At 40.1% G+C, this 10,998-nt stretch overlaps 1 protein-coding gene across 1 annotated transcript; it reads left to right on the forward strand.

Moving 5' to 3' along the window:
• The first annotated feature begins 3 nt into the window (after positions 1-3).
• On the forward strand, positions 4-10,260 carry LOC145775141 (BOS complex subunit NCLN-like). The gene is made up of 13 exons (XM_082586371.1): positions 4-214; positions 425-606; positions 769-867; positions 1,556-1,693; positions 2,305-2,388; positions 2,984-3,087; positions 3,439-3,691; positions 4,223-4,369; positions 4,856-4,972; positions 7,242-7,340; positions 7,588-7,685; positions 8,158-8,290; positions 8,666-10,260. The coding sequence occupies exons 1-13, from the start codon at positions 40-42 to the stop codon at positions 8,729-8,731; spliced, it is 1,695 nt and encodes a 564-aa protein (XP_082442497.1). The 5' UTR covers positions 4-39; the 3' UTR covers positions 8,732-10,260.
• The last annotated feature ends 738 nt before the right edge of the window (positions 10,261-10,998 follow it).

Raw genomic sequence — 10,998 nt, forward strand, 5'->3', positions numbered from 1 at the left:
TGTTTAATTATTTAGTTTAAGGTCAAACTTTGTAGCAACATGTTAGATCACGTGTCTGAAGCATTAGAAGCTGTTCGAACAGGGTTTCCATTGGCGTTTCTTGCTTTTGTACCTGTTATTTTAATTGTAGTGTCTCCTATTGGTGTAGTGGATGCTGCCCATGACTTCCAAATCTACCGCATGCAGCAATATGATATTCAAGGAAACCCATATGGTAAGACAACAACAGCAGTTTTGTCTCACATATCCTAACACAAACGAAGTTCATTGTACCTAGTTAAAATACTAAAACCTTTTTTGAGTCAGTTGATTTTAATCGTTTTAAGATCATTTTGTTTTTTGTATGTATTTTTGTTTCAAAGCAATCGGTCTTGATTGAAATCATACAATGTAGTTTTCTTAGGTTAAATGTGTCTATCTTCAGGTTGCCAAAGTGCCTTTGTCAGCGCAGAAGCTCGAACATTACAGTCGTCATCATGGCCTCGTAAATGTGTGATGATACGGTCATCAGATTTATCGCATGCCAGATATCTCGAAGTCTTGGATAGAGGTCCCAGTGCCATTATTATCCTTCTGCAGGGTAACATGTCAAAAGAACAGAATCAGGTTGATAATAAAATTATTCTTATTAAATCAATATGTTTTGAACAGCCTGAAACAGTCTGCTTGAGTTCTTGGCCATTTCATTCAACGTGATGAAAATATGCAGTTTAGTGTTTTAATTTTTTTGGAACAATAGCTATAATTTTAACATTTTGTATGTGCCAGAAATTTGTGGAAGTGGAAGAAGAGATTATTGGAACAAACCCCAGTATTCCAGTTTATTTCACTTTTGAAGATGAAGAATTGAAAAACATTTATGAGAGAGTAAGACAATTAATATTTTCACCAAAAACTGGTTGATACATTGTGTGTTGTAAATTGTAATTATTATTTAATGTCACCTGTACCGCATAGAGATGGCAAAGATTATCGTCGTCATCAATTACAATTAAGTAATGTAGTCAATAGAAAACCGTAATTGTGAATTTTCCGCTATGATTCAAACATTAACTGATTACCGGTGTCACTGCTTTGAACAAGTTGCATAGAATGCTTTGACACCACGGTGTGCTTCATTGTGGCCAAAATCATTGTCATACCTAGACCCAGGATAGCCAATTTTTAAGCCCATTTTCAAGCATGCAATTTAGTATCTTGTCTTGGTACAGCTGTGTGTTGTGTCGAATCCTTTGTAGGCCGACCTGTCACAGGACATCTCACCACTTGACGCGAATTCCTCACTAATCCGATTAATGCTTCCTTACCACAGCATGACCGTGGCTTGTTTGACTCCAACCTTGGATAATGGACATTTGTTGCTCTAGTTTAGAAAACAGCAACAACATGATCTTTATCATCATCCAAATTCGGTTTTGTCCCCACTAGTGGGGGTTATCCAATACCGGTTGATTGCTGATGTTTGTAATATTGTATTATTGATGAGGCAGTGAGCTGCACTGTGAATTCATTTGCAGGCTTTAGATTTTTCATCAAGTTAAAACTTTTTTTGCAGGTAACTCATTCAACAAAAATGGAGTCTGGGTCAGCGTTTCAAGCCATGCTTGATGCTGCCACTTCTGTGGGTTACCAATTTGTATCTGGTGGCTCACAAAGTCAACCCACGCCAGACCATAACATTGTTAACATAGAGGTAAGCTTCTTTGCTTTGTAGAATCTGCATGGTTGCTAACCACCATGCAACCCCATAGAATCTGCTTTATGGCTTTATGCAACTTGGGTTTGACCATGTTTGTCATAAAACCATACTTTAGCTTGGTGATTGAAGATTTAAATTATAAACAGGAATGTAAGGAATTCAATCTTTGCGGCCGCCTTTGTCATTAGTTTAAGTGTCTAACAATGTCACGGACGTATGCTTTCGACGGTTGTCCAATCGGTACCATTTCAAGCGTCATGCTGTAGTAAGAGGATTTCCTCAAACAAGCAAAATTTATTCCTGATAAATTTAAGTGGAAATTTCGCAACTAACCCTAGGACAGTCGTACCTGCTGATTTGTCAATGGTTGGTTGATTGGTTTTGAATCTTTATCCTCGGACTGACAAAGCCTTACGAGGTTATTCCTGGTAGTTTCGCATACTTGAAGAGGCTCTTGACACAGGGCCGGTTACCGAGATTGGCAGAGTAAAGTTTTCCGTTTTGTTGAAGTGTCAATCGTGTTAAAACAGCTAATGTGGAATAATACTTCGTTCTTATCAGTTGCAATCGATTTTTGTGGCCGAGTAACTAATCTGTTTATATAGGGCGTGCTACCTGGGTTGGGAATCGAAGATCAGCTCCCCACTATTGCGATTGTAGCCCACTATGACGCCTTTGGTGTGGCACCGGTGAGTACTGACTACTGAGTAGCGCTATAATAAATTTGTCATATATATAACAGTTTACTTCACTTTGTGACGTAATTAGGCGACGTACCAACGAGGAGCGAGGACCTTAGCACATAGAGAGCTGCCCAGTGAGAGAATTGCTTTCGTGTGGTTTTTCATGCAAATGCTTCATTAAAACACGATTTTTTTTTGCATTTAATATTGCATGTCAAACTATGATCAGTTGTCATGGAGGAAAGGTTTTGTAGTATCTTGCTGCTCCTACCTGATACCGAACCAGGCACCCTTCTCGGTTGCCTGTTCAATTGCACCATTAGTTGCCTAAGCGTGACTGTTACCTAAACTGTGATCGGCAGCCTGGATTGATAATTAATTTATCTGGCTTCAGTGTTACCAGATTTTAGATTTTGTGTGTCTTGTTAATAAATTTTTAGAGTTGTGACACGAAAATTCTCTAAATTTAGAAAAAAAATCGCAGTTCGTGTGTAACTGTTTTTCTTGTTATTTTATCGAGCATCTTTCTATTAATTTAAAACCTTACTTGTTGGATTTGATAATATGATGAATATCATTATCTAGCAACATATCGTTGCAGTATCTTTCATACGGCGCAGACTCGGATGCAAGTGGTGTGGTTGCTCTGCTGGAGATTGCTCGTATTCTTGGAAAATTTTACGGAAACTCTCGAACACATCCCAGGTTAGTGTGCCTGATGTAACTATCAACGTGGCGTCCACCCAAAGTTGTCGCCGCAGTATCGAGTGTTCACTGCACCAACGCTTGACGCTTGCATTCCTGGTTAGAACATTGTGATATAAATTTTTTGCCAGACCATTCCTTCAGTTTGAATTGATTTGTTGCAGCAATGAGCAATTCTATTAATATTGCATGTAATGTGCAGTAAATATACTTAAATATGTACGGTACATGTTTTAGATTTTTCGCTTGTTACAACATTGGTCTTCGTTTGAATATTTTTCGCCGGCCTTTTGACGGTGTTGCTTCGTCACTCTGACGATTGTGACGTGGCGTTTGCGTGTTCGTTTTCAGACACAATGTTCTGTTCTTGTTGTCTGGAGGAGGAAAATTTAACTATCAAGGATCACGGAGATGGATTGAAGAAGGGATTGACAACACGGCTGGCTCTTCCATGGAACAATCCTCTTCCCTCCTCAGCAACACCAAAGTTGTTTTGTGTCTAGAAGCTCTGGGAAGAAAAGACTCCTCATCACTGAGGATGCATGTTTCAAAGCCTCCGAGCGAGGGATCAGTGGCCAACCTCATCCACAACAACATAATTAAGGTATCGTTGGTTATTGTCTCGTATCAACTTAAAACACAGAAGCAAAATGGTTGGAATGCTTGATCAATCTAATCAAAAAATAAAGAGCCCAAAATGTAGATACTAAACTCAATCAGCAAACGTTTCGAAAACTAAACTGGTTCATACTTAACGGCACCAGGGATTGCTTTCATTCAACAGCACTGAAAGTTCAGAATCGTTCCACTCAAAGGGTTGCTACGTAACTGCAACCCAAAAATGGAAAGTGTTGTGTGTTGGTATTTTAGAGTTACAAACTTGGAGAGTAGAACTACTTTTTTGAAAAGTTGTTGAAACATTTCCTGGTTTTTAAACTTTCTCATGATTTTTCATTAATGTTTTCATTAAAAAAAGCTTCTAATTGGAATGAAAATAAACAAAGTTTGTGCGCATTGTTGTCCAAAGAAACTTGGGAATGTAATAGTGACACTGCCATTGATGTGCTGGCAGCAGCACCTACAGCAAGCTCAACCAAAGTGCCTTTGACTCTCAATCTGCTTGTATGGTTTGCAGTATGCAGAATCTGTCGATCGAGATGTAGACACTTCCCTGGTCCACAAGAAGATCCGGCTTGCATCCGACATGTTGGCATGGGAGCATGAGAGGTTTTCCATCCGACGTCTTCATGCAGTCACTCTCTCCTCTCTGGACACACATGAAGTGAGGCTCCCTGCAATCTTTCAACGGATTCATGATACAAAAGTTTTTGACAAAATTCAGCGATATCCGTCGTCTAGTTTTTTACACTCCATGTAGTAGGAAAAGTAATCTTTCAAACTTTGCAAATTCAATTAACTGGTGTCTGAGTTTGTCTCAGTGAGCTTAACTTGGATATCAAAGCTAACATGATTGTAGCTGTAGGATCGAAATATACGTTTTGATTGTTTTGTTTATCCTGCATTTACTTACAAGGTTTTTAACTTCGGAAGTAGGTTGTTATTAATCTTCATCATTCAACCCATGTATCACAACAGTCCTCACTATATCTGGTTGTGTGGAGAAGGGTTTTTGAAATTTAAAATGTTGCCCATCTGAGTAAGTCATCACTTTCAGGGCATACATTTTGGTATCAGTTATCCCTCACCCGTCGCTTTGTCTTTGGATTCTTTTCTACCTTATTTTTTGTTAAATTTTTATTGTTTCTAGGATCCACTTCGGCGTTCAATTCTGGACACGAAAGATGGAGTGTCCGTGGGCAAACTGAGGCGGAACATCGAGATTATCACAGAATCCATCGTCAGATATCTCTACAACGTTACTGAGGTGATGGGATGGCATAAGCTGAAGGGGGATAGAGAGTAGTTTTCGTTTGGAGAAAACTGCAGTAAAATAGAAATAAACATGGCGGATATGTTGCGGGAGAACAACCGAGACAGCAAGTCAGTCGTTTTTACATTGATTCAACGTCTGCAGACATTGAGTCAGTGTAAAAACGACGGATTTGCTATCTGAAAAGCGATCGTTTCACAGCAACTTGGCTTCAGAAAGCCGCAAAATCCTTTCTCATTGTTTCAATGCAATGAAAAACATGGCTGTTGCTGGGCGGGCCGCGAGCAAGTAACACACTCTACAGAAGTTTATAGGTTATCACAATATTAATAATCGTCTTTTCTGTGTATGCTAATCTCTTGTCTCAACTATCGCAAACGCGCGAGACAATTTGCTGAGGTTGCATTTTCACGACAAAGCCTGCTTTCACCACCGCCCGTGTTAGGGAAATACGTTAAAACAGATGTTTACTAAGATAGTGGCAATTAAGTTAACAAGCGAAAGTTCTTACTTTCACAATGGTTCAACGTCAGTTAACCTGAAACGGTATCATAGATAACAACTTTTGTTTGTTGTTTGTCGAGTGATTTAAATACTTTGTTGGTTTGGATGCCAAGAGTAAATTGGAAATAGAATGTCAAGTAGGGATGGGCAAAATAGAATACCGAATATAGAATAACCGGTTGTAGAGTCTAACCGGTTTCAAAATGCATATGAAATCGGATAATTGAAACCGCTTTAACGATCTACTTCGTACTAGTCCGTTTGATCGCAACGAATTCGCTGCAGCGAAAGTAGAATTGTTTATCGATTCAGTGCGATGCGGCGTCGGAAAAACGCACGAGTTTCATTGTTCGCATTAAAGAGATCTTTCTTGTCAAGCGCTTTGTAGTCCTCACAGTCTTGCGGAAGTGTGGCACGAAACAGCTTAATCCGCTTTCAGGATTTTTCTCTATTTCGGTACCACAAACCTAAGTTGTTTCTGGTAGAATACAAGGGTCGACTTGCCTTCGCTGAGCCACCCAACATCGTAAGCTACCACTCTCGTATGCAAGGCAATGTCGACCACAGGGTGTGCGCATTAGCGACCCTCCCTGCAGAACTACGTACGGGTAGTTGGCTTTGTCTTACTGTACTATCGCAGAACAAGGGGGGGCAACTTTTTTCTACCGCAGAGCAAGGGGGCAATTTTTTTTAGGGGTGGGGGCAAAAAAATTTAAATGGGCAAAATCATTATAATTGTAGCTGTTGCTCTAGAATGTTGGGATTTTGCCAGGGGGGCAAAAATTTTTGAGGGGGCGAGGCCCCCCCTGGCCCCCGGCTGGCTACGGGCCTGTACTACCGGTATGCCAGTACAGTGACATGGACGACTTGTTGAGCTGTGGGATTGAAGATGCTACTTGCAGTAGTGAAGATGAATCAGCAAATTTGGCTTCCCCTGCTTCAGAAATAGATACCTATCTCACGTTGTTGAAAGCAATGCTTTCAAAGCATCCACTACTTCAAAACGCCCTTGTTTGATGGAAAGTAAAACAAAAACCAATTTTCTTGTTTCTATCAGTTAGTTTCAAAATATTTTTGTGTACCTGCTACATCTGCTTCTTCAGAGAGATGTTTTTCAAGTGCAGGTTTAACTGCCACCAATTTGAGATCTCGTTTGACTGGTGAAAATTTAGAAAGCCTAAATTTGTTACACTGCGATAAGCAATTTTTGTGATGTTCATTGTTTTTGTAAAGTCGTAAAATCATTAAAATGTGTCGATGGTAAAAACTGTCAATTATTCTAGAATAGATATCTGTATTCTATATTCGGTTTCAGTATTCTAGAATATTCTAGAATAGCTAATTATTCTATTTTCCCCATCCCTAATGTCAAGGCTTATCGGTGATAGCCATGGGACACTCACTACTCACTACACACACTCTCTGTGAACTAGTGTGTTTGCTTTGGCTCGTGGAAGTCTGTAAATTTAGTTTTAGCATTTTACTTCTTCGTTTGAGCCTCTGGGCTGCAAAGGTATCTTCTTGCGTAAGGAATTGGCTGAACGATTTTGGACAGCCACACCTCACTTGAGCGGCGACTAAACACTCTAGAGATCAGTTCGTCTTTGATATCGTCTAACTCTAAGACACGGAGGCACATTCCACCGCATACGCTAAACGACCAAAAACGCAACATTGTCAAGCGCATAATACACGTTCCGTGTGGTCGCTTTGTGACGCAACAATACATGGTAGCTATAAATCTCAATTGCTTCCACAGGATGTGGATGAGAAGCTCTTGAGCGGGGATTACGCCGTCCACAAGGATCGCATCGAAGCCTGGATGGACTTCCTATCCTCCCAAGCTCGTCCGGCGCAGGTACCACCCGCGTATCACTTGTTGCCACTGTTGCGCCTGAGCGATTAAGATGTGGAACTTAACGCTTCAACAGCGCTTCTAATATTTGATTGCAAACTCCGATCGTGTAGCTTGGTAGCCCATAAGTATACACAGCGGCCTAAAATTATAAATACGTTCAATTACTCGTTTCACGAATGCAATGTTGCTGTTGTTGATGACACCACCATACACCAACAATGTCCAACCAAGGAACGCTTTTGTTCAGGCGATGACCGAAGACCACCCGGTGGTGGACGCTTTGGAAGCCGCCCTGCACAAACACATCAAAGATGTCCACAAGTCTGCCTTCAAAGCTGACAAAAGGTTGGTAGTGGTTGTGGTGTGAGATGTTGGTGTGAGAATAGCTGCTTGAAGTTTTACGAAAGCGGAACACTTCTAAGGTGATCTGTAAACGTAGGATTGGCATGGGTGGTATCGGGTTTACAAAGTTAGATCAATGTAGTGCCGCTGCTAAGTATGGTGTGCTCCCCATCAAATGAAACGGGTGGGTATATTCAACCGTCAAAATCCCTTCTTTTTAACTGTCGGTCTCCTTCAACTGACTACAGGGAGACAAGCTATCAATAGTTTCCCCATTGTGACTTGCAGCCTACAACGTAAACAGGGCGGAACTTTTACCGCAGTGGCATTGTGTTGAACGGGCTGACTAATGGTACCTAGACAGCGAAATGACGGATTTTGCTGTCCGGGTACCGCTGACCTACCGGTAGTAATAACTTAGTTATTTTGCATTTGATGCCAATTTCGAACTAACTTCCTTTGCGGACTTTTCCAGAGATCCTGAGTTCCTCTTCTACGACAAGCTTGTCATGCAGATGAGCGCATCCATCGTCCGATCCGCCGTCTTCGATCTCTACGTCACATTCGCAGTGATTGGATACGTCACAGCCATATACGTTTTAGTTATGGTAAGACGATGATAAAACTTTAATTGTTTATTTAAAAAAGCTCTTCCCATCATCCTGTTTGTGGCTGTTGGCTAATCCATTGGAAGGTTTCTTCGCCGCCTCTTTTTTGTTGCAATTGCTTGAATTGTTGTTTCACATCACGATATTGTGTTTAAAGTGATTGATAAACCGTGTCTTGGTGCGAGTGCGATCTCATTGTCTGCAGATGTTTTTAAAGAGTTTCCAACTACCTACTCAATTTAGTTTTGGTCTTCTTCTTGGATTTGCTCCTAAAACATTGATATTTCGCAGTTATTCTTCACTCATTTTCAAGGCAGTTTTAATGTTGAAATGATGTAAAACTGCAACCTTGCGACTGCTCCATTTTGTTCGCAGAAATTCAACGGAATCCTTAAAGTTGCAAAGAAGTTGAGTTCCTTACCAAAGGTCAAAGTTCATTGAGCTCTGTAACGTCACAAGAAGATAACAAACTTTTATTTATCGTGTGCAGTGTTGCCCGTTGTCAGTGGGCAGTTTGTAAGGACCAGTGCACGATGGTTGATATTGTCGATTTCACCATGAAATAACAATTGTTACACCGCTCCTTTTTTCCGCCTGTACTTTTCAAAATAAGGGCAGTGCCAAAATTCACGCTTATAAATCGTTTTTTGAGGATGGCTTGCATTGTTTCTATCCTCACACAAAGCAAGCTTTCTAAAATCATAATGCTTTCCTTACCCTAAAACCAGGGCTGTAGAGTCGGGCGAAATATAGACGAGTCCGACTCTTCCGTTTATAGTTGGCTGACTCCGGGCACACCAAAATCCCTCCGACTCCACAGCCCTGTCTAAAAACATATTTTTATTCTTCCTCGTCGATTGACAAGTGAACAATTTGAAAATATTGGAATTGATTTGAAGCGATTTGTCTTTCGAATTCGAGACAATATTGTTTGTTGCAAAGCTGATTGATTTGATCAGCTGTGACAATTGTTGTCATATTTTAACCGCAATCCTTTTCTTTCTCTGTCAATATTAAGTACAGTTTTTACTAATATGCACAATATCCGCTATTGCTTAGCTTATGCTTCTGTAGAGAGAGCAATTATTTCTTCAGATTATAATTAAACATTAATTTTTTTTTTTTTGAAAACTTATGCATTTATAAAGCGGCCAACGCCAATTTTAATTATGGAAACTTTGACACGTTCATCGGAATAAAGTAAAATTTAAATATTGAGCAGCTGTGGAACAAAGTATTCATTTCAACTATATGTAGTTTGGGGCGGCCTAAAACTCACATTTATTCATAAAAACGTTGAAGTTTTTTTTACCACTGTGTGGCAGTTGCTAAAAGCTTGTTTACATTTTTATCTAAAAGATTTTGTTCCAAAACAATTTGCACAATTATTCTCCACCAATTGGTTTGTTTCCAAACAAGGGCCGTTCTTACATTGATACAACGTTATTTAGTCACTACAGCAACGTCCCGGCACGCAACTTGTTTCTTTTAAATCGATTCAACATCTGCAAACGTGGAATCGATCTAGAAACGGATTAATTTATTGACTGAGACGGAAAGTACTGGTACGTGCTTTTGTAATCACCATTTTATGAAGGTCTGGTAAAATGTTTACATCGCCGTTTCAACAACCGTTACATGGCGCTAACAAGAATGAGCGAAAGTAGGCCACTGCTTTAACAATAAAATTTATACAGTGCAAACCTTGCTTGAGCTGTTTTGCTGCTGCAGCGGTTGTATAATTCAAAACTTTTAAAAGAAGGGGTCATGGCATATTTGAGCAGGTGTGTTCCACTGAACTGGTTTGCCGTAAGCCAAAAGTGTTATCAACAATGAAGAAAACATACTTTCTGTTTGCGAAACGTTTGTTTCAAATTGTCAGTAAAACTTTCAAAAGTACGTTCTTGTGATTGTCTACCTGTTCCGAAAACATTTGTTCAACTTTCAACACCTGCCAATAAAATTCGTCCTCGCTACCTCTGATTGGATGATGCAGCATTGCAGGTTAGAAAACAAGTTGTGTCAACTAGTTATTGGCGATCCGTTTGTGTCTCCTGCTATAACAACCAGTAGCGTTGGTAGGGGGTACTTTTAGGCACCCGCTCAGGATCATTTTAGGGACCCGGAATATTTTCAAGGGGCCTAAAGTCGAAGAAAATGCACTCTTTGGAGTTTTGTCATTTACTTTAAAGGTCTCTTTTTTGTTGCATTCTTCTCTCATTCGTGCTGGCCCAAATTATACTCTCAACTGTCCTGGTTTACAACATACCGCTGAGTGTAGTAGTAGAAGTAACACTGCATGCACCTAGAAGCCAGGTCACGCAATCAACGATTCAGTGCATTCCATTGAGTGGCTCGCCAATACTCGTGCTCCACATCATCATCATAATAATATTTTGGAGCATAGATTTTCCAGCCGGATGCCCTTCCTGACGCTAACCACAGTTATTGGTTAGCGTTGGAATAATAATAGTTGGAGTTGTTGGAACCTATAGAGTTGGTTCAATCTACGCTTTTGTACAATAAACTGATTTTGCGTCGTTAGATATCAAAATAACATTTCGACAAATAATTTTATTTTTGACTTGTTCAATCAAGAAACAAACTATACATTTCGGCTGATTTTCTGATCTGGTTCGCCTTGATGGCTGGTGCAACCTATAGGAACCATAAGAGTTGGAACCTACAGAATTGGTAATGAGCTATAC

This window comes from Aplidium turbinatum, chromosome 8 (assembly GCF_918807975.1).
Source record: "Aplidium turbinatum chromosome 8, kaAplTurb1.1, whole genome shotgun sequence".
NCBI lineage: Eukaryota > Metazoa > Chordata > Ascidiacea > Aplousobranchia > Polyclinidae > Aplidium > Aplidium turbinatum.

Excerpts from the sequence above, each read along its gene's own strand:
- LOC145775141 (XM_082586371.1), top strand. The coding sequence starts at position 40 with ATGTTAGATCACGTGTCTGAAGCATTAGAAGCTGTTCGAACAGGGTTT. Across the intron at positions 3,692-4,222 it reads TCCACAACAACATAATTAAG|TATGCAGAATCTGTCGATCG; the intron begins GTATCGTTGGTT and ends TATGGTTTGCAG. Across the intron at positions 7,341-7,587 it reads CCCAAGCTCGTCCGGCGCAG|GCGATGACCGAAGACCACCC; the intron begins GTACCACCCGCG and ends GCTTTTGTTCAG.